The 27,935-nt window shown below is 46.1% G+C and overlaps 15 protein-coding genes across 15 annotated transcripts; 7 read left to right on the top strand and 8 right to left on the bottom strand.

Annotated features, from left to right (window-relative positions):
• Window positions 1-384: 384 nt before the first annotated feature.
• HPC2 (Hpc2p) lies at window positions 385-1,653 on the top strand (the record flags this gene model as incomplete). Its single annotated transcript, XM_037285773.1, has 1 exon — window positions 385-1,653. The coding sequence occupies one exon, from the start codon at window positions 385-387 to the stop codon at window positions 1,651-1,653; it is 1,269 nt and encodes a 422-aa protein (XP_037141669.1).
• Window positions 1,654-1,716: 63 nt separating this feature from the next.
• Window positions 1,717-3,804, bottom strand: HG536_0H03700 (uncharacterized protein; the record flags this gene model as incomplete). Its single annotated transcript, XM_037285772.1, has 1 exon — window positions 1,717-3,804. One exon carries the CDS (start codon window positions 3,802-3,804, stop codon window positions 1,717-1,719), a length of 2,088 nt encoding a protein of 695 aa, XP_037141668.1.
• Window positions 3,785-4,477, top strand: ATG12 (Atg12p; the record flags this gene model as incomplete). The annotated part of the gene is made up of 1 exon (XM_037285771.1): window positions 3,785-4,477. One exon carries the CDS (start codon window positions 3,785-3,787, stop codon window positions 4,475-4,477), a length of 693 nt encoding a protein of 230 aa, XP_037141667.1.
• A 150-nt stretch (window positions 4,478-4,627) lies between these two features.
• DUO1 (Duo1p) lies at window positions 4,628-5,338 on the top strand (the record flags this gene model as incomplete). The annotated part of the gene is made up of 1 exon (XM_037285770.1): window positions 4,628-5,338. One exon carries the CDS (start codon window positions 4,628-4,630, stop codon window positions 5,336-5,338), a length of 711 nt encoding a protein of 236 aa, XP_037141666.1.
• A 492-nt stretch (window positions 5,339-5,830) lies between these two features.
• Window positions 5,831-9,364, bottom strand: PYC2 (pyruvate carboxylase 2; the record flags this gene model as incomplete). Its single annotated transcript, XM_037285769.1, has 1 exon — window positions 5,831-9,364. One exon carries the CDS (start codon window positions 9,362-9,364, stop codon window positions 5,831-5,833), a length of 3,534 nt encoding a protein of 1,177 aa, XP_037141665.1.
• Window positions 9,365-9,782: 418 nt separating this feature from the next.
• SOH1 (mediator complex subunit SOH1) lies at window positions 9,783-10,154 on the bottom strand (the record flags this gene model as incomplete). Its single annotated transcript, XM_037285768.1, has 1 exon — window positions 9,783-10,154. The coding sequence occupies one exon, from the start codon at window positions 10,152-10,154 to the stop codon at window positions 9,783-9,785; it is 372 nt and encodes a 123-aa protein (XP_037141664.1).
• Window positions 10,155-10,315: 161 nt separating this feature from the next.
• On the top strand, window positions 10,316-11,431 carry SCS3 (Scs3p; the record flags this gene model as incomplete). Its single annotated transcript, XM_037285767.1, has 1 exon — window positions 10,316-11,431. One exon carries the CDS (start codon window positions 10,316-10,318, stop codon window positions 11,429-11,431), a length of 1,116 nt encoding a protein of 371 aa, XP_037141663.1.
• On the bottom strand, window positions 11,409-13,061 carry HG536_0H03640 (uncharacterized protein; the record flags this gene model as incomplete). Its single annotated transcript, XM_037285766.1, has 1 exon — window positions 11,409-13,061. One exon carries the CDS (start codon window positions 13,059-13,061, stop codon window positions 11,409-11,411), a length of 1,653 nt encoding a protein of 550 aa, XP_037141662.1.
• A 1,862-nt stretch (window positions 13,062-14,923) lies between these two features.
• Window positions 14,924-16,003, bottom strand: PDB1 (pyruvate dehydrogenase (acetyl-transferring) subunit E1 beta; the record flags this gene model as incomplete). Its single annotated transcript, XM_037285765.1, has 1 exon — window positions 14,924-16,003. One exon carries the CDS (start codon window positions 16,001-16,003, stop codon window positions 14,924-14,926), a length of 1,080 nt encoding a protein of 359 aa, XP_037141661.1.
• A 323-nt stretch (window positions 16,004-16,326) lies between these two features.
• PCS60 (Pcs60p) lies at window positions 16,327-17,949 on the bottom strand (the record flags this gene model as incomplete). Its single annotated transcript, XM_037285764.1, has 1 exon — window positions 16,327-17,949. The coding sequence occupies one exon, from the start codon at window positions 17,947-17,949 to the stop codon at window positions 16,327-16,329; it is 1,623 nt and encodes a 540-aa protein (XP_037141660.1).
• Window positions 17,950-18,187: 238 nt separating this feature from the next.
• Window positions 18,188-19,888, bottom strand: TDP1 (tyrosyl-DNA phosphodiesterase 1; the record flags this gene model as incomplete). Its single annotated transcript, XM_037285763.1, has 1 exon — window positions 18,188-19,888. One exon carries the CDS (start codon window positions 19,886-19,888, stop codon window positions 18,188-18,190), a length of 1,701 nt encoding a protein of 566 aa, XP_037141659.1.
• A 492-nt stretch (window positions 19,889-20,380) lies between these two features.
• Window positions 20,381-22,180, top strand: MET13 (methylenetetrahydrofolate reductase (NAD(P)H) MET13; the record flags this gene model as incomplete). The annotated part of the gene is made up of 1 exon (XM_037285762.1): window positions 20,381-22,180. The coding sequence occupies one exon, from the start codon at window positions 20,381-20,383 to the stop codon at window positions 22,178-22,180; it is 1,800 nt and encodes a 599-aa protein (XP_037141658.1).
• Window positions 22,181-22,842: 662 nt separating this feature from the next.
• On the top strand, window positions 22,843-25,224 carry HG536_0H03590 (uncharacterized protein; the record flags this gene model as incomplete). Its single annotated transcript, XM_037285761.1, has 1 exon — window positions 22,843-25,224. One exon carries the CDS (start codon window positions 22,843-22,845, stop codon window positions 25,222-25,224), a length of 2,382 nt encoding a protein of 793 aa, XP_037141657.1.
• A 96-nt stretch (window positions 25,225-25,320) lies between these two features.
• On the bottom strand, window positions 25,321-26,835 carry MCX1 (Mcx1p; the record flags this gene model as incomplete). The annotated part of the gene is made up of 1 exon (XM_037285760.1): window positions 25,321-26,835. One exon carries the CDS (start codon window positions 26,833-26,835, stop codon window positions 25,321-25,323), a length of 1,515 nt encoding a protein of 504 aa, XP_037141656.1.
• A 157-nt stretch (window positions 26,836-26,992) lies between these two features.
• On the top strand, window positions 26,993-27,934 carry SLX1 (endonuclease; the record flags this gene model as incomplete). The annotated part of the gene is made up of 1 exon (XM_037285759.1): window positions 26,993-27,934. One exon carries the CDS (start codon window positions 26,993-26,995, stop codon window positions 27,932-27,934), a length of 942 nt encoding a protein of 313 aa, XP_037141655.1.
• Between the last annotated feature and the right edge of the window lies 1 nt (window position 27,935).

Here is a 27,935-nt window from a genome sequence, read left to right as displayed (position 1 = left end):
TGAGTGAAGAAAGTATGTGATTAAACTCTCTTTTGAAAATTTACAAAGAACCACTTTAACTGACAAGTTGTAGGCCCAGTTGCTGCTAATGCGAGTACTGATGATGTCCAGAGCGAAAAGAGTGTGAAGACTGTTGAGCAGAAGAGGAGAGCAGTCAAGAGGGAGGAATCCGGTGAGAGTGCCAAGAGGATCAAGAAGGAGAGCAAGAGAATCCCGAATATAGCGCAAGAATTGGCCAAGAATAGGAAACATGTAAAGGGAACATCACCTTCGCCAGGAATTCCCGTATCGCTATCACCACCTGCTCTAGTGTCAAGTTTCAAGAATGAGACTGATACGGATGCGGACGAAATACTGGTTCAGAGCGCCGCTGGTGCTGTGAAGATGGAACAACTGAGGATATCTTCACTTCTTTCGCCTAGTATCGAACCGGAACGGGATTTGTCGGCTTCCAAGAGCCAGAATGTTCCACAATCTCCAACACAGCAAGCTAGACAGGGCTCTAATCCGCCCAAGGTTATTCTGCCGACACAGAAAGCTGGGGGAAACGCCCTTGCGAAGAACGACTCGCCTGACGCTCCGGGCGTCTTGGTCGCTCGGATAAGCTCACCAGTAAACTTGTCGGGTGAAAAGGCGTCAGGGCAGACTAAGAAGCCTGCTGTTGCAGCTACATCTAGCGCTGGAGGTAAAGTGGCAGAAAAGGAGAAGAAAGTGAGCCTGACCGCCACGGTGCCGTCGAAGCCCAAGGCCAACACGAGGACCGCAGGTGAGGGCAGGAAAGTCTCGAAGACCGTCAAGAAGGACGCGACTGCTCCTGCAACATCTAAGAGTGGATCGGAAAAGAGCACCGCTAGCAAAGGGCAGTCTGAGAACGAGAATGGTGGCAAACAGAACTCGGAGAAAACTACCGCCAAGAAAGAAGGCAAGAAAACTGCTAGTAAAGTATCAGATAAAAAAGAAGGCGGTGTGCCTTCTAAGGCAGGTGACACCAAGAAGAAAGCCGCTGTAAAGAAGGAACAAAGCTCATCAACGAAGGGGAAGACGCCTAAGAAGCTAGTCGCGGCGCCAGCAATAAAGTCGCCCTCTTTACTTGACCTATTTGAGCGTGGAAAAGTAACGAAAGAGATACAGGATCCTACGATAGTTTTGGATGTTCCATTGTACTCTTCTAAGACTAATGAGTATTTAGACGAAAATGGTCAAGTCTCATTCAACTTCTACAAGCTTGTTCACGATAAATTCCACGCTACACAGAGTGAGAGCAACATAACTGATGTTAAAGTTGCTAAAAGAAACCTTTTGACTCAGCTGAATACGACAAACACTGTTGGAAATGCAGAAGATGAAGAAGGCGAGGATCTTGTGGAAGTTGACGATGAAGGAGATGACGATGAGGAAGATGAAGGTGACGAGGAAAAGATAATGGCCTCACCGAAGAAAAAATCACATCCAAATAAAGGAAAAAGTCTAATTGGTAAATATGATATCGAGGATCCTTTCATTGACGATTCCGAGCTGCTCTGGGAAGAACAGCGTGCAGCTACAAAGGATGGATTTTTCGTCTATTTTGGACCACTGATTGAAAAAGGACATTATGGAAGCCTTGAAAGGACGGACGGGACGATGAAACGAGGTGGCGTGAAGAATAAATAGTTGAAGTCTCTACATTCCTCAGAGATGTTTTAGCACAGCATTACTTAGTCAAATGATAGGTATCTACAGATTATTGCCTAAAGTATCGTTTGCAACTTTTATGAATCCAATCTCAGGTAACTTCTCCTCCGTGCCGTCATTGAAATGGGCTGCAATTTCCAAATGAATCGACTTCAAGAGGTTCTTATCCCATTTGTTTCTAAGAGCGTTGAAAAAGTTCAGGTAGTTGAGCAAGAGAAGGAGGTCTTCTTTTTGGCGCTCCTCTTTCGAAGCTTTATCAACTGCCATTAACGCCACGCTGTGGATACAAGCCATCCTATCCTCGTTGAGCGACAAGAATGCTCTTTGTGGTAATGGCGGAGGCGATCCCTGAGATGCAATCTTTTGGGAGTCCGTTACCGAGTCGTTATCCTTAAGTTTGAGGTCCATCAGCTGAGCAGCCAAGTCCCGTTTGCACTGGCAAGATCTCAACATTAGGTCTTTCATGATTCCAAGCATGCAAATTTTCGGTTTGACATATGGGCAAGTGAGTAAGGTGTCTAAGCTGAAAGAGAACGTAGTCTCTTCAGGCATCAAGCACAACAAACGAGTCAAAAGGGTGAAAGTGACCATGCGTGACTGCTCATTGGCTTGCTCACAGTTTCGCAAAAGCAACATCTGTAGCAGAACAGCGTTTATATATGAGGGCATTTCTACCAATTGTCCTTTCAACTCTTTGTAACCTGAGTTCGTTATTGCTACCCATAGCCAATAACGGGAAATTTCCTCTGCTGCTTCATTGAAATAAAGATCGGTGAACAGTGAAGGCGTAGCGAACCTAATGTATAAGTAAATGGCATCCTGCAGCTTGATTTCAGGGTATAAATGTTTGCCGGTCACCAAGTAGTTCAATCCGGAAAGTACGACAATTCCGAAGGGATCAAGCTCCAATTCCGTAGCTTTAGCCATCTTTTGCAGATGATAAGTATGAGACAGCTGATAAACCACTTGTCCGATGCCACGACGGGCCTCATCGCTAGAGATCTCTGAATCCGGCGGCAAAGATTTGTAAATGTCTCTGCTGCCCTTTATGACGCTCAAAAATTCCTCTCTAAGATCTATGTCAAACGAATAAGCCAGCTGATAGAATCTTGAACACGCTTCAAAAAGCTCCTCATAGTAAGGATGCTTTTCAGTCTTGACGTCAGAGAACGAACCATAGTATTGAACATCATGTCTAAGATGCTTCCTCTTCATACAGAACCCGACCGCAAATGTGCAGAGGTTACGAAGAAGCTTCCCCTGCAGAATCGCCTCGTCCTCCTTGATCTTGTCCACCTCCTTGCTGCCCAATTCCTTCAAATCTGCAGCATCGTCTGAGACTTCCTTGGGGGCATAGTTTCGGCAGAATGCAAAGATACGGCGCAAGAAGAACGCCGTATTATCAACTTCGTCCATGTTGGATCTCAAAAATTTGCAAATGACAGAAACTGCCATGCCCAGAAACTTTGAAGGGTACAGCGTTTCAATTCTTCTAAGCACCGTCTGGATCAATTCAAACAGAACATGGCTCTTCAGCCCCAGTATAAGCTCAGCGGGAGACGTAAAGTCCTTAAAAGACTCCAGCACTTCCTTATGAGCACTGTCGCGCTTTTCAATCTCAACCAGTTCCTGGGAGATGTGTTCCATGGTAAGCTCTGAAAGCAACTGGCAACCAGTTAGCAAGCATTCTTTTGGATTTCCCTGCACTGCGATCTCCTGAAAGCAGTTCATCACTCCAACCACGATCTTGTTGCTTCTCAGGCGTCGATATGGGAAAAGGTTTGGAGAAACGTAAAAGTTCAAAAGCCCTTTGGGTAAATCCCAGCCAATCTGTGCAACCACATCTGGATGAGCAACAAGAAGTTCACTCAGCTTTTCCAGGTACTTCTCTTTCTCCTCCTCTTTACCCTCGGATTCTACTTGGTCGCTGTACATCTCGATTATGGTAACTAGCGAAAGGGGATCATCCTTCTGATCGGCAAATGCTGCCTCCAGATTATCACAGATAGTATCAATGCTCTCCATAGCGTCGCAGAGTGTCCAATCTCTAAGTTTTCTCTTGATGTTGATGTTTGTAAGTAGTATGGTTAGATGAAAGACCGACCTTATTATGTCAATCCTACAGCACATCTACACGCAGAGGAAACTCGCTGCGGTTAGGAGCCATATGAGCAGGATTCTGGAGAGTGAAAGTGACAATGATGAGTCTGGACAGTCCAGTTTGTCTAGCTCAGCGAATGTTGGAGCACACCCGCAACAAGAAGCCAGCCAAGACTCGCACTCTAACAATACTTCTAATATGATGCAGAGAAAGCTTGAACATTTCAGTAGGAGGCTATCAATGCTTGGTTTGGTTGCCGCTGAAGGGGAAAACAAGGAGGGCACCGAGAAACAGGCGAATCTAATAGATTCTGAAGGATCAGAGCTGCTGCAGCGAGAGGTACCGATGACTACATCTCTTCTACTGAACAAATTGCCGAAAGCGACCAGTGAAGCTCTTGAAAAGTACCAGGCTGAGGAGAGTGACACAGGCGGTCCGAGACAGACCAAGGTACAGATCAAGTTCCAACCTATAGGATCCATCCCGCAGGTCAAACCGTCGGTGTGCAGAATATCGGCAGCGCAGCCGTTTGCGCTGGTCACAAAGTTTCTAAGCAAGAGCTTGAAGGTAGACCAGGTTTACTGCTATATAAACAACTCATTTGCGCCGAACCCGCAGCAAATCGTCGGCGATCTGTGGTCTCAATTCAAAGTTGATAACGAACTCATCGTTAGCTACTGCGGGACAGTGGCATTCGGTTGAAGAGGAGCAGTGCTGAGATACGTCTAACGCCTCTGGGCAGTCATCCGTTGGAAATAGCTAGATGTTGCAATGTTGTACACGATTTAGGTTAGATAGAGGCAACGCGAATTGCATTCCTTTTAAGTACCTTAGACACTAAACAAACCAGCGATGAGCCAAGATAATGTGCCAGATGGCCAACCAGATAATGGCCGGGACAATCACAGGATGGACAACTCTGTGAATAGGCTAATACCGCAAATGTTCGATCAGATGAGATCAAACCTGGGAATGAACAGTTTTGACCAGGTCAAAGGGAAGGACTATCAAACAGCATCTCACAACTCGTTGGTGAATACTCAATCGATGTTGAGAGAATTGGAAACGCTTGATAAGCTGATACCGATGTTCGAATCGGTCAATAACTCGTTGCAGAAGGCAGTGCCGTCACACCTGAGAAGAATACATGAAATTTGCAAGTCGACCAACGCCATGCTTGATTCTTGGGTCAATATACAGTCGCAAGCGGGCTACGTGAATAAGCTGATGGACTCGGAAGAGTATCTCAAGTACTCGGAAGCTCAACTGCGCAAGGATGACTCAGTTACAGTGGAGACAGTTATTTCTGAGAAGATGAGGGAGATAGAGGCATTGAAGCAGCAGGTTGCAAACGAAAAGGCAAAGAAGACGTTTACTGAACAGTCAACGTCGGGTGGTCAGACTTCCGGAGGTCTGAGGCCTGGGAGCGGCGGCCGACTCGCAAAGAGTGGGTCTAATAAAGCAATTACGAACTCAAGGATGAGGAGGCCGTCAGCAATCCCAAAAGTTACATCGAGATTGACAAGACCGACAGCTAGTAGCTCTAGGAAAATGTTTCGATGAAACTTCCAGCTTTTGTGAAGCTTGCTTTGAGTTCGCAACAGGGTATTTTCTCAAGTCATAAGTCATAGTCATAAGTCATGACTTAATTGAGCGTCATTGCCTTCTCAAACAGTCATGTTTGATAGTGAGTGATGTTCTGTTCTGGGTTAACTTGAAATTGCTAGCCTGCTATTTGGTTGTGATTTTGCTGGCTTGGATGACTTTGTCCAGTCTAGCTAATACCGAGCTGTCGTATTAGGTTTTACCAACTTCGGTAGACTGCGTGTTAGCTTGGGCGCTATAAAGACTGAGTCGTAAACGGTTTATCGTTTGTTTATGACTTATGACTTAAGAAATAGGGCACTACAGTTTATTGAACTGGATCATTCCAAAACAGAATGGTCAACTGATCTATTAGATAACGTTATATGCCCCCACTAGGGTGACATAGCTAAAGTACAATGTATAATTGTTCTAATGAATATAAAGAAGCGTGGTGAAGTAACGGTAAAGTTACTCCTTTGCTGGTGGGACAGCTTCTTCCAGAACCACCAGTAGGTCGGAGGCATCGACATTTTCACCGTCGTTAACATAGACCTCCTTGACTTGTCCATTGGATTGTGCAGAGATAACCATTTCCATTTTCATGGCACTCAAGACAGCAACTGGCTCGCCCTTCTTGACCAGTGAGCCCTTATGTACCTTGATTTCAACAATAACACCAGCCATTGGGGCACCAATCTGAAGTGGGTCGTGACCATCAGCCTTTGGCTTGGAGATGGTTTCGACCTTTTGTGATCTGTCAGCCACTGGAATCTTTCTTAGTTCACCATTCAATTCAAAATAAACTTCTCTGATACCGGTTTCTTTATTCAAGTCCCCAACTGCTTGATGTTTGATAATCAAAGTCTTACCCTGTTCGATGGTAACTTCAATTTCTTCACCGATCTGTGGTGGCGAGAGGAAGTTCTTAGTTGGAAGAACCGATAAGTCACCGTATTTCTCCTTGATCTTGTGGAAGTCTTCGTAAACCTTTGGATACATGTTATAAGATGCAACGTCACATTCGTCAATGTCACCGAATCGGTCTTGCAAGTCCTCCTTAATTTTCTCAAGGTCGAAGGGTGCCAATTCGAGACCGGGACGCACAGTCAATTTTCTTCTCTTGTTCCTCAGAATGTCCGTTCTCAATGGCTCAGGGAAACCACCGTATGGTTGACCGATCAAACCTTCGAAAAAGTCCATGACGGAGTCTGGGAAATCGAGGGAATTTGCTAGTCTCTTAACATCATCAGAAGTCAATTTGTTACTGACCATGAATTGTGCTAAGTCACCCACCACCTTAGAAGTTGGAGTGACCTTAACCAAGTCACCGAGCAAGTAGTTTGCCTCTTTGTAAGCCCTCTTGGTTTCAGCCCATTTTTCACCCAAACCTAGTTGTTGAGCCTGGAACAACAAGTTGGTCAATTGACCACCTGGGATCTCATGCTCATAAACCTCTGGATCTGGGCCCTTCAAGTCTGCTTCGAAACAGGAGTACAGTAATCTGATCTCTGCCCAGTAAGCATCTAACTCACGAGTTTTCTTAACGTCAATGTTGGTTTCAATTTGGCCATCCAGCGATGCCAGCAAAGCATTCATGGAAGGCTGAGAAGTCAAGCCAGACATCGAATTAGTTGCCACATCGACGACATCAGCACCCGCAAGGGCACACGCGGCCATAGATGCAACAGCGGTACCCGCAGAATCGTGGGTGTGAACATGAATTGGTAGATCTGGATATTTAGCTCTGATGGATCCAACCAAAAGTTTAGCAGCAGATGGTTTCAAAGTACCAGCCATATCCTTAATACCCAAGATGTGAGTACCCATCTCGACAATTTTGCCGGTGACTTCCAAGTAATAGTCTAGGTTGTACTTCTTACCAGGTTGTAACATATCACCTGAGTAACAAACTGTAGCCTCAACAACACCACCAGCCTTCTTGACAGCATCAACACCGACCTTCAATTGTTCCAAGTCGTTCAAGGCGTCAAAGACTCTGAAGATATCAACACCGTTGTCCTTAGCCTGCTTGACAAAATGGTCAATGGCATTGTCTGGCAGAGATGAATAAGCCACACCGTTAGCGCCACGCAGCAACATTTGAAATGGGATATTTGGAACCAGCTTCCTCAAAGTTCTCAAACGTTCCCATGGGTCCTCATGCAAGAATCTCATGGCGACATCAAAAGTAGCGCCACCCCAACATTCCAAAGCGAATGCGCCGGACAAGGCGTGCGCTGTGGTTGGTGCTATAGCCGCCAAGTCGTAAGTTCTGACTCTGGTAGCCAATAGCGATTGATGAGCGTCTCTCCAAGTGGTGTCCATGATCAAGGTTCCCTTGAAGCCTCTGACCCGTCTTGCGAATTCTTCAGGGCCGTACTTCAGTAGCACCTGTCTCCAACCGTCAGGTGGTGCCGTCGTGGAGACATTGATGATTTCCCCGTCTGCATTGTGCAAGCGTGGGATAGTTGGGTGAGTCTTCAATTTTGGCAAACCGATCTGGCCCTTAATGGAGGAACCATTAACTGCTAGGTCTGCCAAATAGTGCAACAATTTTTGAGCCCTGTTTTGAGAAGAGATCATTTGGAACAACTGTGGGGTATCGTCGATAAAAGTTGTCCAGTAATCACCGTTGACAAAGACCGGATGGGTCAATAGAGTGAGCAAAAATGGAATATTAGTCTTGACACCTCTGATTCTGAACTCGATTAACGCTCTGATCATCTTACGACGGACGATTTCGTACGTAGAACCGGAACAAGAACACTTGACCAACATGGAATCGTAGTGAGGAGAAATCACAGCGCCCGCATACGCGTTACCACCGTCCAATCTGACACCGTTACCACCAGCGGAACGGTAAACTTCCAATCTACCGGTATCCGGCTGGAAGTTCTTGGCAGGGTCCTCGGTTGTGATACGACATTGGATGGCGAAGCCTCTCGTGGTGATCCTGTCCTGCAGCAGACCCAGCTGTTCCAAAGAAGCGCCCGCAGCGATCTGAATCTGCGCAGCGACAATGTCGATCCCGGTGATCTCCTCGGTAATGGTATGTTCAACCTGAATTCTAGGGTTGATCTCGATGAAATAATGTCTGTTTTGGTTGTCGACCAGGAACTCCGCGGTACCCGCGTTTCTGTACCCGGCGGTGTGCGCCAACTTGACAGCGTCGGTCAAAATGGCGTTACGCACTTCAACGGGCAGAGTCTTTGCTGGTGCCACTTCCACCACTTTTTGGTGTCTTCTCTGAACCGAACAGTCCCTCTCGAAAAGATGAACCACGTTCCCGTAGTTATCAGCCAGCAATTGCACCTCGATATGTTTTGGCTTCACCAGGAACCTTTCGATGAAACAGGTACCGTTACCAAAGGCGGTACGGGCTTCAGAAGTCGCACGCTGGAATGCACCCGCGATATCGTCACCCTCACGAACCACTCTCATACCTCTACCACCACCGCCAAAAGCGGCCTTGATGATCACGGGGTACCCGTACTTTTCCACAAACGCCTGGGCCTCCTCCACAGAGTCAATTGGCCCGGGCGTACCCGGCACAGTGGGCACGTTAGCCGCCAGCGCCAGGTTCCTAGCCGACACCTTATCACCAACAGCGTCGATCACTTCAGCTGGAGGCCCGATCCACGTGATCCCGCTCGCGGCCACCTTGGACGCAAACTCAGCGTTCTCGGACAAAAACCCATACCCCGGGTGGATGAAATCCACGTTGTGCTGCTTGGCAATGTTGATGATCTCGTCTATGGCCAAATAGGCGCCCACGGGCGTGTACTTGCCCTCCTCTCCGATCACATACGCCTCGTCCGACTTCAACCTGTGCATCGACAGACGGTCCTCGTGCGAATAGATCGCCACCGTCCGCATAGACAACTCATGAGCAGATCTGAAGATTCTGATAGGAATTTCCCCTCTGTTAGCCACCAGCAGCTTATTCTTCTCACCGAGCAGACTGAAGTTGTCTCTCAGACCAGAAAGCTTCTTGTTTGACATCCCGCCTATCCTGTTCGTCTTCTTCTTCGTCTTGTTCCTCTGTCCGAAATAAGGGCTCCTAGCGCTGACCAAAGTTATGTTTTATATATACCAATTTCAACGCGGGCGTTCCGTCTAATACTGATGAAAAATTTACCTAGTTGAAGCCGGGGCTTCAATGAGCGCCTGATAATGCGTACGAAGTTTGCTCGAGACTTGGAACCTGTTAGTATTGGTTTTCGTGCAACTGGTGCGCCGTGCTGACGATGACATCGCTGTGAGCGAAGTCCTCGAGTTGATCTCGGACCAATCACAGCCCGCGCTCGCCATCAAGGTGATCATCTTTGCGTGACTCATACGCCGGGCAACCCCCGGGTATCCCCACGCAGGACGTCGCGAGCGTGGGGGTGGAAATCTTGAAAAATTGGGACCGGAGAAATCACGGTTCACGAGAGGCCCAGCGATCAACCATCTCGTTCATCCATTGAGCACCATGTAGTTGAATTATCTTTGGCAGATCATCTAGCCCTTCTAATAGACCGTCATCATTGATTGTAGCTTTATCCATGAAGCCGTTCAGTAGCTTCAACATAAAGAGACAGTTTGGATATACAATGCATTGAACGTACGGTGGTCTTGTCCAGTACTCGAGGTATTTTAGATAGTTCTTGAACTTGGGATCCTTCCAGGTCTGCTGTTGTTGGGATAGCAGGTAGGTGAGGTAGGGTATATTGGCCAGCGACTGGACGAATTCCAATTCGACTTCGAATCTTGTGGGCAGGATGAGCTCTTCGGGGTCGTTCGTAGCCATCTTTCGGGCGAGGGATCGTGTGATTTGGTCTGGTTGTTTGTTGGTTGGAGCTGCGTGAGTTTTTCAACTTTTCAATAGGGCTATATAACGAGGAAAAATTAAAGGTGGTGATGACGTTTGCTGTTCAGATCAGGGTTTAGAGTAAGGAAAACTCTGGTGGGATGCGGGTGTCGTATTATAAGTTGTTCACGCTGCTGCTGTGTCCCGCGACTTTGCTTGTAGGACATTTCCTATCGTATAGCAGCTGGTCGGAGGGTTTGGAAGTGCAGACCAGGAAGGATGGATGGCTGAATGCTTTTTTCGTCAAGAGAGGCTGGTTTTGGACTTCGTTGGTCGGATGGTGGTGTGCTATCAGGTACAACTCATTTGGGAGACAGCAGCGTCACTCGCTTGTGAGATATCTTGTTCTGACGGTCTGGTGGTATGTGTTCACGCAGGGACTCTGGTTCGGGATAGCGCCCATCATGGATCTGATCTTCACGCTTACGGGCGGCAGTTGCCGGTTCGACGTTTTCGATGATTCTGGTAATCTGAGCTCGTTGTTCCATGATTCTATGTCCAGGAGGGTGAGTTCGTTGAAGAGAATCTATGGGTTGTTGAAGGGAAAAGGTGTGGAAGAAACGCCGCTGTTGGCGCATTCTTTGAACTCGATCAGATGTGCTTTGAATGCGACAGATTGTCAGGATAGGAATAGCAGTGCGGTTCCGATTGAACCAACAGAGTTGAATCAGTTTATCCGAGACTCGCTCTATGCAAACGGGCCACTGAACACGTCTGCTACGTGCAGGGCGCTTGGCGGGCATTGGGTTGGCGGACACGACCCATCGGGCCACATCTTCCTCATCACTTTGATGATCATGTATCTGTTGGGAGAGTTCAAAGTGTTCGGGAAAAAAGCGCTAAGCAGGATCGCTAGAGGAAAGAAGTACGCAGCCAAATCTTTTATTGATCTCTTCGACAACGGCGCCCTGTGGAACGTAGTCAACAACAAGCCCCGAAATACGGTGCATTTCGTGCAATTGACCGTGGTTTTGCCGCCATTAGTATTTGTTAAGGCGCTTTGCCGGTTTTGCGCCCAAATCATAAGCTTTGCCATCCTGGAGAATCCGATTATATTATTAGTGGTGCTGTTGATGATGTGGTGGTGGAGTTTTTTGGTCACCTCTGTGGTGTTCCATACTCTGACGGAGCAGATCTCGGGTCTGATATTTGCATACTTAGTCGCGGGTGCGATTTATTGGAATGATCACTGGTTCATTGACAGCGCCATGCGGTGATTGGCATGCTTTGCAGTTGCAGAGCTTTCCTTTTCAAGAAGCCGAAATATAAGAGGATGCCAATGGTTACACATATGGCATTGGTAATATAATAGCCGTCTCGCAGAATTGAAACGTCCCCATTCAGGTCCTTTGTACAGACATCCATGCCCTTGCCGTGGTACCGCAGCTTCTCCTTAGATGCGGGAATATAGCATTCATAGACACTAAAGTAATTGATCATTGACATTATGACCAGCCGAGGCCATGTGCCGCCAAAGTTGCTTAATGTGTTCAGTAGCGTCATATAGGTGCCGCCCACTGCGGGATCTGCAATTCTGGTGTGAAATGCCGAAATACCAACAAATTGAACAGTGGACATGAAAGAACCTAGCAAGTGTTGTACAATAACGACAAGGAAGTATAGCTTGCCAATCTCACCATCTTTAGGAAACGTTTTCACTACTATACTGCCCAATATCGCAGAAGCTAAGCGGCCGAGGAAACCCCATAGCCACGGTGTTAGAACGCCTGGATCTCCTACCAGCCACCTGGACCATCCATTATTTTGTGAAAAATGGGGCGAGTTATTCGCATCTGAACTCCATTTCGCTACGTAATAACCGAAAATTATCTCAAATGGTACATCGATAAGCACAGTCACGGCCAGATCCTCTCTCTTGAAACCTTGCTCCAGCAGCTTCAAGTTTGTTGCTGCTTCGTTGCATTGAAATGCTAGCTTGGAGATCATATGGATGACCGCCAATGTGCGAACAGTTGGTAACTTCAAAATTCTAGCAAAACATTTGTAGGTGTATATTAAGCTTGATGTATTTTCAGTCCCGATGGCGTCGCCATCGCCATACTCGACCAGTACTTTTGGCTCATCATCTTTTTTGGTTGTGTAATTCATCGGCAGAATGTCCTGGAGTGGGCGCTCTTTGGTGTAAAAGATAACATAAAAGGTGAGTAGTACATATATAGCCCCAGAGAACTTCATATAGCCGCCAAGACTCAACAGTCCGTATTCTTTTGGAACACTTCTGATGTACTTGTTTGCAAAATCATTGGAATTGAGGGACAGAAAGATAGTAAAGGACAGAAAGTATCCAATGTTCATACCCACAGTCTGCGCAGTCGAAGCATATGTGAGGGATTGCTTCGATAAAATGGTCAATGCCCAGCCATCGACAGCTATATCTTGTGTAGCACATAAGAAGACCAGTGTGCCGAAGTAGAAAGTCAATGCCAGTATACTTAGATCATGAATGCCATCACTCCTACCGTGGAAAGCATCGTCGACTCCAGTGAACACCAGACCTCTACTGATGGCGAAACCCAAAGCGAATAAAAGTACCCCGCTGACTAATTGGATTGGTATGATCCAAGAACGTCTCCTACCAATTTTATCGCTGTATATGGAATCCACGATGGGCGACCATAAAATTTTCAAAGAATATGGATACGTAGCAATTGAAAAGATACCTAGCGTCGTGAATGAAGTTTCCTTAGCCATTGACTTCAGTAAGAAGGGAATTGTTCCAAAAGCTAAGCCAACAGGTATTCCTTGCACGAAATACAGTGCTACTAGCAGGTAAAACTGAGGTAGATCATGAGGAGCGAGGGATCCCTGTGTAGCTAATCCTTGCATAGCCCACAGATGAAATTAGCAACGAGCAATTGAGTTTTCCAAAGGATTATTATTATTTATATTCTTACTTGATGAATCTAAACCTGAAATTGTCAGACCAATTTAAGTATCGCTACGCGCTGCTGAGAATCTTAAAGCCTTCCACTGAAAGATGGGCAAGATCAAAGGATTGAACTGGAGATTCAATCTATTGCTTCATGTCTTGCAATCTGTAATGCTGACCTCCTGCTCTAAATCTTGATGTTTGATTTTAAGGACCAAAATTAGAAGTTACGCTAGCATCTATGATTATCAATATCTCGTGCTTACTCTGAGAGGATAAACGAAAGTCAATTTGATAGATGTATGATTCAGGGTACTTCTCTTCCAAGAGGCTGATGGTGGTTTATATATTCCTTTTTCTTCGAAGCTTCCCTGCATCCTGCATAATCGAGAAACTGTTTGAATCACTTGTGAGATACTGTCTAACAAGAAGGCTGAATCGTTTTGCTTGCAGTTCGTTGTGACTAAAGTGGCTTGGTATTAGGTATATTCAATACCGCGCTAAGTGCTACTTGTTCAGGAAAGTGTACAGTAACATTTGGCACCGAATTGCATGTTTCTTCACATCAGAGTACATAAGCTTAATTGGCGTTGTTGTCTCCATCCGTGCCATCTATACTAAAAAATGGTTAGATCGACGAGTGTCTGTAAGTGAAGCAGAAGAGCGCGGTTAATCTCTTTTCTTCGCAATCAGCATTTTTCCATGCCATATGGATGCTTCAGAAACAAGATTATCTAAGGAAAACTCAATTCGTCCTGCTCTCAACCTGCATAATCATCTGCGCTATAGCCCAACTGGTCCAAGAGTGCTTTATTCTATCAAGTACTAGAGGTCTCAACCGGCAATCCTTGAGAAGGACTTGTTTTTATCACTGTATGTGCTATTGGTTTTCTAGCCCAGTTTGAGAATAAATTCAATAGAGATTGACCTACAAGTGATAGCAGTTCGATGATTACAAACTGGAGGAGCAAAGGAGTTCTCATAAGAAGCTGCCCAAAGAGGGCTCGTATCTCATGATGTAGATCAATGCCTGGTTGCCATAGTAATGCTTTTTGACAGTGACAGCTTTCCTAGGTGATACTATAGGCTCGAGGCAGCCAAGATGCTAGTATTTGGCGCAAAATGAATATATCTGAAGGCAGATTTCCAACATTCAATGAAAGGGTAAAATTTCTGGATTGTCTCCGAGAGCTTCCTGACCATCAGCAGCCTGAGAAACTTGTGACCTGTTGCTCACAATCTGGCCGCTTTATTCACGTTGTAGCGTCAGATACCGAGGCACGGATGGAATGTCTACATTTATTAACTTTCAATGGGACAGTCTAGATATGGAAATCAAAAAGGGCTACATGAAGAAGCGACCATCTTGATTTCTATTGGGTGTCAATCACAATTCTTAGGATTTGATAATGTAGCAAGAATCATACAATCAGCCGAGCTCTAAGTTAAGCAGCGAAGATCCAACATCGAAGTAGATCGAAGCTGCGCTGCAGCCGCTGATCTAGAAACTAGGCAAGGCCTGTGGAGTAGACACAAAATACCTTACAATTAAAGAGCAGAAGTTAAACGAATATCTTTACGTAGGATTAAGCATCTTGTGACTTTTCGAAAGAATAAAAGTAACATTGCCAGGTTGAATACCACAAGACAGCTCGTAATGCACTGCGAGCATCTGATCCAAGCGGCTTAGCTTGCTCATGTTTGGATCGCGTCCCCTTTGTATTCACATGCATTGCAGATCCACTATGGGCATTCACATTTATCTGTTTAGACGGAAACTTTCGGTTTGTCCCAAGGTCTCTTAGGCACATGAAGCAAATTACTCTATGGACAAAGTTTCCTTTGCAGCCCTAACGATGGTGTCAGGGTCTGGGAAGGCAAAGTCTTCCAATTCCTTCGCGTAAGGGGTTGGGACATCGGCACCAGTGACTCTTTGAACTGGAGCGTCTAGATAGTCGAATGCTTCAGATTCCATGATCTGGGCGATAATTTCAGAACCGACACCGAACTGTGGGAAAGTTGATTCGACAGTGATCAAATGGTTGGTCTTCTTGACGGTTTTGATAATAGCTTCAACGTCCAATGGTCTAATGGAACGCAAGTTGATAACTTCAGCGGAGACACCATATTTTTTATCCAGGATCTCGGCCGCTTCTAGAGAGAACTGGACGTTTCTGGTATAAGTAATGATGGAGATGTCGGTACCCTCCCTTTCGATCTTGGATTTATAAGGTAATGTGAAATCTGGGGACAAACATTCCTCGGAAACTTCAAATTTCTCACCGTATAGCAACTCGTTTTCCAGGAAGACCACAGGGTTAGGATCTCTGATGGCAGCCTTAAGCAAACCTCTAGCATCCTCTGCGGAATATGGGACAAGCACCTTCAGGCCGGGAATGGAACCGTACCAGGCGGAAAAGTCCTGAGAATGTTGGGCACCGACACCCACAGCAGCACCGTTGGGGCCTCTGAACACTATTGGACATCTCTGGGTACCACCAGACATATAGTGGGTCTTGGCAGCAGAGTTGACCACATGGTCGATGGCCTGCATCGAAAAGTTGAATGACATGAACTCAACTATAGGCTTTAGGCCCTTCAAAGCGGCACCAACTGCAAGACCACAGAGCCCGTATTCGGTGATGGGGGTGTCAACCACACGACGCTCACCAAATCGGTCGAGGAGACCCTTAGTAACCTTGTAAGCACCATTATATTGAGCCACTTCTTCACCAATGATGAAAACATCGTCATCTCGGTCCATCTCTTCGGCCATCGCGCTGTTTAAGGCTTCTCTGACGGTCATCGTCTTGTTGGAGGCAAATCTCATCGTCTGTAGTCTAAAAGGGGTAGTAGCGGCCATTCTCTTGGCCATTGGGACCGACAATCTGAAATTCATGGTGAAAGCTTAAACTTAGGTACAGTTATTGGCGTCCCAGATATGGAATCTGCTACAAACAAACTAGGAGGCAAACGGAAGACGAGCTTCTGACTTTAATACACTTCTCAAGGCTTTTGCCGACCGAGTCTGCTCTGATGGAGGTAAAGCCAAATGGGAAATCGAACCTATTTCTATATATTAGGCTCAATGGATGGTTTAGTTGATAGATTTCAACAGACGAGCGAAAAGTTTGAGGGGTCGGCCTCTTGCAAATTGAATCCCGCTTGATATAAGAGATCACTATTGACGGCTGTCAGTTTCTGAAGTGTCAGTAAATAAGATTATAGTTTACTTCCTGGTGTTTGAGAGCCCGCGAAGGCGCTGGCAATGATTCTCCTCTGGATCTTGCCTGTTGCGGTCTTGGGGAGTTTTTCTACGAAATAGATCTTTGACGGAACTTTGAATTTGGCAGCCCTGTCGGCGATGAATTTGGCAAGTTCTTCATAGCTGAGTTTCTCGCCCTTCTTCAGTACCACTGCAGCCTGGACAACTTGACCGTAAGTTTTATCTTGCACGCCAAATGCAACCGCTTCGTCGACTTTTGGATGTAGGAGCATGATCCCGTCGAGTTCAATTGGCGAGATCTTTTCGCCGCCTCTGTTTATCAGTTCCTTGATTCTTCCGGTTAATACTAGGAACCCCTCTGGGTCGAAGAATCCCTGGTCACCAGTTCTGAAGTAGTTTAGTCGTTTAGTGAAGTTCTCCTTGTTGGCCTTCTCGTTGTGCGCGTATCCTAAGGTGACGTTTTCGCCTCTAATGGATACTTCACCGATTTGACCCGGTGCCAGCACGTTGTCCTTATCATCGAGAATTACGACTTCGACGCCCTGGGGCTGACCCACGGTGCCGGGCTTTCTTTTGCCCGGTGGCAAGTTGTTGGACGTCATTTGGTGCGAAGCCTCCGTCATCGCGTAGGCCTCCAGCACGGGCGCATTGAATTCGGATTCGAGCTTGTGAAATGTTGCTGGCGCAAGTGCTGCTGAACAGGATCTGATAAATCTGATGCTTGGCATTTTACTGGGTCTTGGCATGTTCAGCATGATCATACTAATGGTTGGCACGCAACTGAACCAATTGGCCTTGTAAGTGATGAATTCGTCCCAGAATTTCTTAGCACTGAACCTTTTGGGCACTATCACGGAACCCTGGGACAGGAAGGTAGACAACAAGACTCCTATCAATCCATGAACGTGGAACAAGGGCATCACTACATATGAGCGATCGGTATCAGCGAGCTTATAGGTACGGGCAATGTTGTAAGTGCTTCTGACAATGTTGAGGTGCAACAGCGGGACGGTCTTGGGCTTGGAAGTGGTCCCACTGGTGTGCAAAATCAGTGCGACGTCGCTTGAACGAGCAAAACCGGGGAATCTGACGGAGTCGTGGTTGACAAATACAGCATTATTCAACGACGAAAACTTGTTTGCGCGGTAGTTATCATCTGGCGAATAGACATCGTATTCAACTCTGAATCTCTCCTTGTTGAAGTGTAACTCGACAATGTAACAACCAAACTTTCTTGCGCTCTTCAAGATTTCTGCATCCTTCTCGCGACCGACAGTGCCTCTAGGTACAACGACAATCTTGGTTTGCAAATCGTTCAAATAAAAGTTGAACTCCTCTGATTTGTAGTTTGGATTTAATGGCGCACCGATCTTGGAATCCATCGTTGCCCCCAAGAAAGCCACGATAAATTCCAATCCATTGGTCATTGAGATTGCAACAGTACTCTGACGTAAAGCGAAATCATACAGCGGCGATTGGGGGTCCTGGAATAGTGTCTGAAAGTGACCTACCTGATGGGAAAGATCGCGATACGTTATCTCAACTCCTGTCTCGGGAACAACCACTGCGATGTTGTCAGAAACACGAAAAGTATCATTGAAAGAGGCTGTTAAGGCCATTGCAGATGGCTAGATAATCGATTTGGTCAGCTATCTATCAGAAGACCTTTCTTACTGAGAGGTCTTCCTTTTAAATAGTACTGAAATCTCGGGGGTTCGCTAATGACACTCCGTGCTAATAGGAGCGGGCTTAAATCTGACGCTGGCACCAAAACCAAAGCGATATTATAAATAATTAAACGATTTATTCTAACCGAAATGCGACAAGTATTATCTATTAGTACTACATAAATGCTTATTAGTTGTGGGGATATGGCATTCCATCTATATCATTAAGGTCGTAATCTTTGCTCATGCAAAATGCTTCGTCCGCTTGCTTGGCGTCATACGGTATAACCGGAAGTGTAAATGGCACCAGCACAAGCTGGGAATTGGGTTTGAGCTTGAAATTTGAGGAATCTCTGTAAGTAACGTCGGTGAAGCTTCGGCAGATCAGCTCCCTCGCGCCCGCTTTGAGTAAAACACCAACTTCGTAGTTTCGCGGACGTGCGGTGCCGGTCCCCCAAGCGGTTCGACTCAGGTTAGATGAAGTGTATAGACACCAGTCGAGGCCCATGGAAGTTCCTAGCTCGGCCTCAAGCTCCGTTGTAAATTTCATATAAAATTTCGAATGTGAAGGAGTCGTTCTCCTGTTTTGGGACACTCGCCGCGAATCCTGCTTGCGAAAGACGCTAAACTGTTTTGAGAGCATGTTGTAGTGAGCCATATCCCTGTTGTAATTGAAGTGGAACCAGCCCGAACAAAGCCACCCCAGCGGTGACGTTCTTATCTCTTCGACAGTGGGATAGACCAGGTGTGGCACTATATGTCTCACCTTGAACTCGTTCAGGAGAGCCTCAGTACTCAGTAACTTCGATTTCGGCGAAATTATACCATGTAGAATAGGTATGAACACATGGGTGAACAAATTCGCATGAGTTTTCTTTGAGACGGCTGCACCTATCGTGGATGATTGACACAGGTAGTGGTACGCGCGTCCACCAGCCTCATCACGCGCGCCTCCAGAGATGATTTTGGCCAGGCTCTGGAGTCCGGATGCTATCTCGTTGCTTGGAGAAGAAAAGACGAAAGTTACGTCTTGTAATGGAGAAAAATCGACAGTTTTGATGCTCGAAACAACCCTTTCCGAGATTTTTCTCAGCTTGTAGGTGCCAAGATAGTCGAGAAGACTGTCTTGGAAAGCTGAAAACCCTCGCACATAAGCGTCTCTGGCTCGTTCCAACCGCGGGCTACACCAACAAACCTGCTGTGGATAGTTAGCTTCTGCGTATGTAAAATTGTTGGAGGGCATGAAAATTCGACAGGAACCGTCGTCATAAAAATTAATAACCATCTTGGAATGATGGCAAGTGAACTGAGGCATGTTGAACTCTATAATCGACAGCCGATCGGTCAGAGCGATCGCTGCAGGTGCTGAAGATGGTCGAATAGTGCCCGTCTGCGCGACAAGGATTATCTCCTCCACCTTGCCGTGGAAGCGGGCCAGCAAAAAATCCAACTCATATTGATAGCTAAAGAGAATGCTTTTCTTCAGAGTTTTATCGCCGAATATCTGGTCAAAGCTGATGAAATGGCTAGATGCAACGTTCGAATCTAAAACTTCAGACCGCACAAGCTTGAAATCAGAGCTTATCGGCGTCTCTATCTCTTCATCGGAAGCGGTAAGATCTATAACCTCTCGCTTAACCTTCTTCAAAACTCTCTCATCCGAATAACCCTCAACATCAGTGCTCACAGCGCTATCATCATTGCATTCTGCAGTATCAGATTTGATTTGCGTCTGACGGTATTCTACCTTGCTCCACCGCTCAGCAACAGCTCTTCTGCACTCAGATATCTCCATTTCCAGTCTACCTATTTCTCCCAATACCACATTGGTCTTCAAGCATCCCTTGACCTGAGATTCTTGGCTTGAAGGGACTGACACTATCTGTGGCATCGAGTATTACCAAAGATCGCTCGGAAAAAACCACAGCGGAATAATGTCATGTGCTATTACGTCTTATCGGATAATCTTCTTGCAGTTTTTCCGTCCGTCGTTCCACAGTTGCCGTTTTGGGGAATTTATAACACCGACCGCTGGAACTCCATTATTAGTCGTCGCACTTTTCTAATGAGTCAAGCTCTATTTTTTCACATGAGTTCACAATTTGCCATAGTTTCAACCATAGGGTACTGTTGATTGGTATAGAGGAGTTTCGATTGGTATCCACGGTTTGATAATTAGAGGCCACGATAACACAGTGGAAAAAGCTGGGATAATCGAAAATATACTGGCATCTCAGTATTTAACAAAAGGAAATACGTCGATAGGTCTTGACATTATAAACATACTGATTGATTGTAAATTTTAGGCCAAGAAACGTAGTAGTGAATCAAAGGAGATCCCAACAGCTAACTGCCATTTTGCTGTTGCTTCCATTTGTTCAAGATGAAAATCACGGAGAAGTTGCAGAAGCAGAGGGAGAAATCCTCAAAACCCACGTTTTCCTATGAGTACTTTGTCCCCAAGACCACTCAGGGTGTCCAGAACCTGTATGATCGTATGGATAGAATGTACGAGTCGTCATTGCCGCAGTTTATCGATATTACTTGGAATGCCGGAGGAGGAGTGCTATCGCGGCTGTCGACCGATTTGGTGTCAACAGCCCAGTCTGTTCTTGGACTGGAGACCTGTATGCATTTGACATGTACCAACATGCCGGTGTCTCGAATTGATGAAGCCTTGCAAAGTGCTTATGACTCGGGCTGTCAGAATATCCTGGCTCTCAGAGGCGATCCGCCGGTGAACTCTGAATGGACGCAAGTGCAAGGCGGTTTCAAGTATGCCAAAGACCTGGTCAAATATATCAGGGCTAAGTATAGAGACCATTTCGATATTGGTGTAGCTGGATACCCTGAGGGCCACCCAGGGGACGACACCGATGACTCCGAGTTGATCGACTATTTGAAGCAAAAGGTTGACGCTGGCGCAAGCTTCGTCATCACTCAGATGTTCTACGATGCAGACATCTTCATCAAATGGTGCAAGAAGGTCAGGGAAGCCGGTATTGATATTCCTATCATCCCTGGTATCATGCCTATTACGACTTACGCAGCATTTTTAAGAAGAGCCCAGTGGTGTGACATCCACATCCCAGATGAATTTATGAAGCAGCTAGAGCCTATCAAGGACGATGATCAACAGGTTCGTGAAACCGGTACTAGCCTGGTGGTGGACATGTGCCAAAGGATACTGGACAGTGGCTACGTTACTCACTTGCATCTCTACACAATGAACTTGGAAAAAGCTCCATTGATGATCTTAGAAAGAATGAACCTGTTGCCGGATCAAGAGGAACTCGATGGTGAGAACACACTGGCAATGTTGCCTTGGAGAAAGTCCTTGAATCCTCAACGCCGGAACGAAGAAGTTCGACCAATTTTCTGGAAGCGCAGACCCTACTCCTACGTGGCAAGAACTTCGCAGTGGGCGGTCGATGAGTTTCCTAACGGTAGATTCGGTGACTCGTCCTCGCCAGCATTTGGCGATCTGGATCTCTGCGGCTCTTCCTTGATCAGACAGTCTGGTAAAAAGTCGCTTGAGTTATGGTCAACGCCGAAGACGGCCGAGGATGTGGCACAACTAGTGGTGGATTTCCTAGAGAGAAAGGTCAGCTGCTTGCCCTGGAGTGACATGCCGCTGAACCATGAAGTGGACGCCATCCTGGACGATTTGATCCAACTGAACAAGAAGCAGATCATCACCATCAACTCGCAAACCCAGTTGAACGGCGTCAAATCAAGCGACCCCGTGTTCGGCTGGGGCCCCAAGGACGGCTACGTGTACCAGAAGCAGTATCTAGAGTTTCTGTTGCCCAGATCGAAAGCCCAACGCCTGCACGACGCCCTCAAAGACGACGTGATCCTGACGTACTTCGCGGTTGACGATGAAGGCAATCTGTCCACCAACCATCCGGACGGTTGCAGAGCAAACTCGGTGACATGGGGTATCTTCCCGGGCAGAGAAGTCCTGCAGCCCACCATTGTCGAGAAAGTGTCCTTCCTGGCCTGGAAGGAGGAGTTTTTCCACATCCTCAAGGAATGGAGACTGAACTTCCAAAACCACCAAATCGGCGACAGCGCAGACCTGCTGACACATTTGATATCCGACTACGTCCTCGTCAACATTGTCGACAACGATTTCATCTCCCAGGACAACAAAATCTTTGCATTATTGAACACCATTTAAGAAATTAAGTGAAAATATGCTCATCTAACCAATCGGTCACAAAATCATGCTAAATTTTCAACAAAACTAATGATTTTGCACTACTTTGAATTACACAAGACATATTTGCACCTTTTGCATTTATCTCTGTTAAAATCTGGCATTTCAACATGGGATTACTATCATTACCACTAGACTATTCCTCAACACTGGAGTACACAACAACCAGCTTCCGATCTGTACTGTATATAAACACTACTCAACTGCTGTTGTCGTTTGGTATGTCTTGACTCTACAACAGGCTTCGGCTTGTAATGAGCTTGCTGCAACGAATTGTGGCCGCTTTCGTCCCCGTTCTACGCACACCGTTCTGCGGTGTGATTGAGCAAGAGGGCTCAGCGGCCTGCCGTCGCTGAGCAGGGCTTGGCTGGCAAGAATTGGTTCAAGTTACTCGAGCTGTTGTCTTGGCTTCGTATGTTAAAACAAGTAGATAGATTTTCCATAGTAAAAAAGTAGCTTGATATAGAAGTTCAGTAAGGGGACTCACTGTAGTTAGTTGGTTGAGAGAGTCCAATTGCCTCGTTGGGCCTTGGAAGTGTTTGCAAGCCGAGAACTAGGTGGGATATAGTTCAAAGGCGTCGGAAAGCCCAAGAAAAGAGGCAGATTTGCTGGACAAAGGTGGAATGGAAACGGACGGTTCCCAATCACAGCGGATGACGGTGGGATCGAGTTCACACAGGGATAAGAGCCCTAATGAGTATCAGAACGAAACCGACGGAGATCCGGAGAAGAGCAGGTTGCTAGAAGAGATCGAGCATATCAAGAAAGAGCAGTTCACGGAACCAATCATTATAAAGGACGAAAAAAGTGCAGATGGCTCTGAAAGCACGCCGGCACGTTTGGCGATCGAGGCGGAATCGCCTCGGGCTCAAAAGTTGGCTGGAAAACAGCCATTGGCGGAGGCTAATCAGCTGCCGTCCTTTGGATTGACAGTCGAGAAGCCTTCCGGAAGGTCTCCGTCGGTGGCAGCAAGAGGACCCAAGTCGTTTTCCGGGATGGCCGCTGCGATTAACGGACACAACTATTTTGGCTCCGGGCATGACTTTGAGATTAGCAATGAGAAAATTCAGTTGGCGCCGACCACTGGGATACATGGCAACACGTCGAAAGTGGTAGCTACTCAGCATAGGCGAAAGGTGTGGGATTGGAACTGCTTGCCGAAAGTGGGCTCTTCCGTGCTAGTACAAACGCATTCATTCAACGTGATAAGTGTGCCTATCGATGGGGAAATTAAACAGATTCTCTACACCCCGTTGTACAACAAAAACTTCAAGAGGATGAACATCTTTCTTTCGTTCAACATGGATACAAAACCGTGGGATGCGCTTGTGCATTCGCGGAAAAGAATTGTGTCCTTTGTGAACTACATCAAGCAGTATCTGAAGTCGAGAGCCTATGCTTACCAGTGCTACCCATTTTTCCTGCAGGGTTTGTCCGAGGAAGATATAAAAACACAGAACTACATCTCGTACAACACTTCCTATGATTACACAGAGATAGAGTCGATTATTTCGTTGTGGTTTATTCAGGCGCAAAGACTTCTCTTCAGTACGAACTCCATCTTTTTCTCACCAGATGTCGTTCAGGGATTGCTGCAGAGGAGGACAAGTACACGGAGCCTGACAACGATCCAAAGCTCCGTTTTTCTACAGCAGTCAGAAGGCGAGGTAGTGACTTCGAGGCCTGTGGCGGTTGAGCCTTTGGAGGAAATTGATATTCTGCTTCTGAGAAGTTTACCGGATGACGAATTCGGTTGGCAATTGGCCTATGATGAGCCTAATCTGAATATCGTCGACTATTGTTTAGATACAACACCGTGGACGGCCCGCGAGGAAGCGGCCAATAATGTCAGTAAAACGCAGGAGTCGTCTGAAACTTTCCAAGGTGCGAAAATCGTGTCTAAACAGGAAGACATCGAACGAATCGATTCAGAAAACGTGGCTTATTGCCTATTTGATTGCATGGATAGGAGGATCAGTGATCTGACTGAAGATCTCGCTGCCTCCGCTGCCTCCGCTGCGCCAAAGACGACTAGTGGAGATCCTGGCAAGTCTTGGCAAGCAGGACTTAATGAAAGCTCCAAAAAGAAGGGTTCCCACAATAAACTTGGCAAAAGATCAGGTCTGGCTAGCCTCTTCAAAAGAAGACACGCCCATTCAATCCCTCAAAGCACGCAATCAGAGGTACCTGCGCCGTCTTCTCCGGAGGGGAAATTAGGTGGGCGTGCTCAATCGATCCAGAATGCTTGGCTGGAAGATTACTTCAGTAAGTGTCTTGGAAATTACAAAAGAGTCAGAATGCCTACTCAGTACTTTCTCCCACAAGAAGCAAATAGTTCGGAATCTGAGCGATCGGAAGAGGATAAAAAGCTAGAGGCGAGAAAGGCATTTTTGTACAACAAGGAATGTTTGCAAATTGTTCTCCCTTTCGCAGATAACGTCATACCTTCCATATATGCACCATGGCTCTGGTCAGACTTAGGCTACACCAAGTGGAAGTCATTATTAAGAGAAATGATTCGATGCTTAGTACCGGGAGGGTTCGCATTGGCGAGCGTTTACGACCTGCGGCTATCAAATACCTTTACAGCCCCAACAGAGGAGTCCATGCAAGAATTTCCTACCACCATGGAAAGGGAAAAGACTTTCGATGCTATGGCTTTGGAAGCGATGAATCATGGCATTTACGTACACCCGACGAAACATCTTGTGCAGGCATTCAAGGAAATCGGTTTCACTAACATAAAGTACTCGATCCTTAGTTTGAAAACGGGAGATTTCTCAACAGACATGGGTTGTTTAAATGAGCTTTTCTCTCAAATTACATGGGACTTACTGCTGAGGAAGCAGATGCCAGATCCTAGTAAACCACCAAAGGATACAGATCCACCAACTCTATTTCAAAGGTACACGACCGAACATCTGGATAAGGTCGACGATAATGCCGGTTGCATGAGAGCACTTCTGATTGTAGCCCAAAAACCGAGAAAAATTGCATGTCAGTAGTACGCTGATCCGCTACTGAAGTAAAGTACTGAGTACATGTTTATGTGCGAGGCTGGATTCTCGTATATAAAACGCACATTAATTTTATCTTTATCATTATTTAATACAGCCTTCCTTCTTTCTGGTAGATAATCTCCCGAACTCTTCATCTAATTCCTGAGCCAATTCTACATCTTCCCTTCCAGCATCAAGAATGAAATCATCCAACTGACCTCTGGAATAATACTTTGCGTTTACATGAGTCGCTAACGAGTGTTCTGTTTGTTGTAAAGATTTTACTGTTTCTTCATCGATCAAAACGTAAGAGATTCCAGAGCCCGGGCAATGGTAGTTGACATCAAGCAGTAATCTCTCCATGATTCCCCGCAAACCTCTGGCACCAGTACCCTCCTTCAACGCCAATTGCGCAACTTTTTCGAGTGCTTTTCTGGTTACGCTTAATTTAACGTTAAACTGTTCAAAAATGTATTCATACTGATCCAGGATAGCATTTTTCGGTTCTTTTAAAATTTGATAAAGATCCTTTTGTTGTAAGGGCTCTAATGCAGTCACAATAGGGACTCTCCCGATTAACTCTGGTATTAACCCAAAACTCACAAGGTCGGTTGGGGTCACCAAGCTCAAAGCAGATACCTTCTTTCCATTTCCTAAGTCTATTTCCTCTATTGTATTGCTGAATCTAAGCTTTTGGACATCGTCTTCTTGCTCTTCCTTCGATTGACGAAGGCCTTTGATTCTCTTGACCACATGTTTATCCAGGCCTACAAACGCCCCCATTATCATAAACAGGATGTTAGACGTGTCAATTATGAATGTTTCATCCTTTTTAGCAGTTGTCTGGTTGTTTTTGTTGTCTGTACCAGCCTTTAGTGGCCGCTTTACATTGATTTCTACCTTATGGCCTTCGATTATTTTTAGGAGCGACTGCTGCACTCCCTCTCCAGAAACATCCTTGGTGCCAATGCTGGCAGCAGGCTTGGCAAGCTTATCTATTTCATCCAGGACGATTATACCATTTTCCGCTTTTGCCACGTCGAACTCAGCGTTGACCAGTAGTCTCTCGATGCAAACCTGAACATCTTCGCCTATGTAGCCGGCCTGGGTCATCTGCGTGCAATCCGTGATTGCAATAGGAACGTCTAAGAACCTTGCCAACGTGGACGCCAAAAGAGTCTTACCAGATCCAGAAGGTCCAATGACTAAAATGTTGCTTTTACCTAATTCCAAGTCATCGTCACTTCTCGCCGAGATCGAATCGTATTGCTGCTGTAAATTCTTCAGCCCAACCGACGACTCGGAGCTACTAGAGTAAAGGGGCTCCTCGTCGTCTCTCAGACTTTCCTCCTCAAGTATTCTCTTCTGCTCTTGAAGCTCAGCTTTTCTCTTCTTGTCCAGATTTCTCAAATAGTGGTTGTACACTGCAACACTTAGCACTTTCTTACCCGTTTCCTGACCAATCACATACTCATCGAGATAGCTCTTAAGGATTTTTGGTGACGGGATATCCTGCACTCTGTTCTTTGCGAGTTTCTTCGTAGCAGCTGCACCATGAGCATAACCTGCTGTGCTTCCATACCTTTTCAGAATACCTCGAGCATAGAATCTCAGCATACCAACCCAATGCCGTCCTTTCACTAGGCTACCTTCTTATATTTTAATATGTAGTTCTAAGGCTTGACGGATTTTTTACCTACGTAATCTTCATTACGAGCCTTGTTGAAGATCAGTTACCAGTTACATCGGATTAAGGTCTCTACGTAGCGATTGGATGGCTTCACCTCCTGTCAATAATACTCAGCATTCCAAGATTCCTGATTTCTACTGTTGCTACTTGCTTCAATCGATTTGCAAGAGCCAATCTTTCTATATTGGATCGACACCGAATCCTGTCAGAAGACTGCGTCAGCACAACGGTATTTTGACTAGAGGAGGTGCTTGTCGGACCAAACGTGCGGGAACCAGACCATGGCAGATGATCCTGGTGGTCCACGGATTCCCCAGTAAAGTTGCCGCACTGCAATTTGAGCACGCTTGGCAACACAGCTATAAGACTCATTACATAGAGGACGTCAGCAGAGTCGTGAAGAACAAAACCGGAGGTAGGAGTATACATCATAAGCTTGCCACAGTCAGACTACTCCTTGGTCATGTCTACTTTCAACATATGGGCCTGACCGTCGAATTCTTCAATCACCAAACTCGACAGATATGGAACCAGAATAAGTTCCGAGCGCAGGAGGCCTCTTCGCATAATGTGTCAACAGTGCCGAACGCTCTCGATATCCCTGACGTCTCCAGTTCTGAAAGCATCGATCTCTTCGCCAACGCCAATTTAGCCCTTGTTGAAACGTTCTATGGAGGCCATGTCAAGATTTACCAAACCAAATGCAAAATATACAAGGAGCGTTTGACCTTCGGACAAATTGCTTGCGAGATATGCGATACGACCTTTGATTATACATCTGATGACCTGGAAAAAAAACCTTTGGTAGGGTTCTGTCCCTCTGAGAGTTGCAATTTTGTTTCTCACTTACGTTGTTTACATCGCTATTTCACAGATGATGTCCAGCTGCTAACGAATAGGCAGATTCTGGTTCCAAGAACTGGGAAATGTCCTAACTGTTCAACCGTCATTTCGTGGAAAGATGTTGTAACATACTCCACAGCTATGAAGGCGTCTTATGGTTCCAACAGCGAGATGGCGGCCTAGA

Source organism: Torulaspora globosa, chromosome 8 (genome assembly GCF_014133895.1).
Source record: "Torulaspora globosa chromosome 8, complete sequence".
NCBI classification, from domain to species: domain Eukaryota; kingdom Fungi; phylum Ascomycota; class Saccharomycetes; order Saccharomycetales; family Saccharomycetaceae; genus Torulaspora; species Torulaspora globosa.
This window is presented reverse-complemented; position numbering and strand designations above follow the sequence as displayed.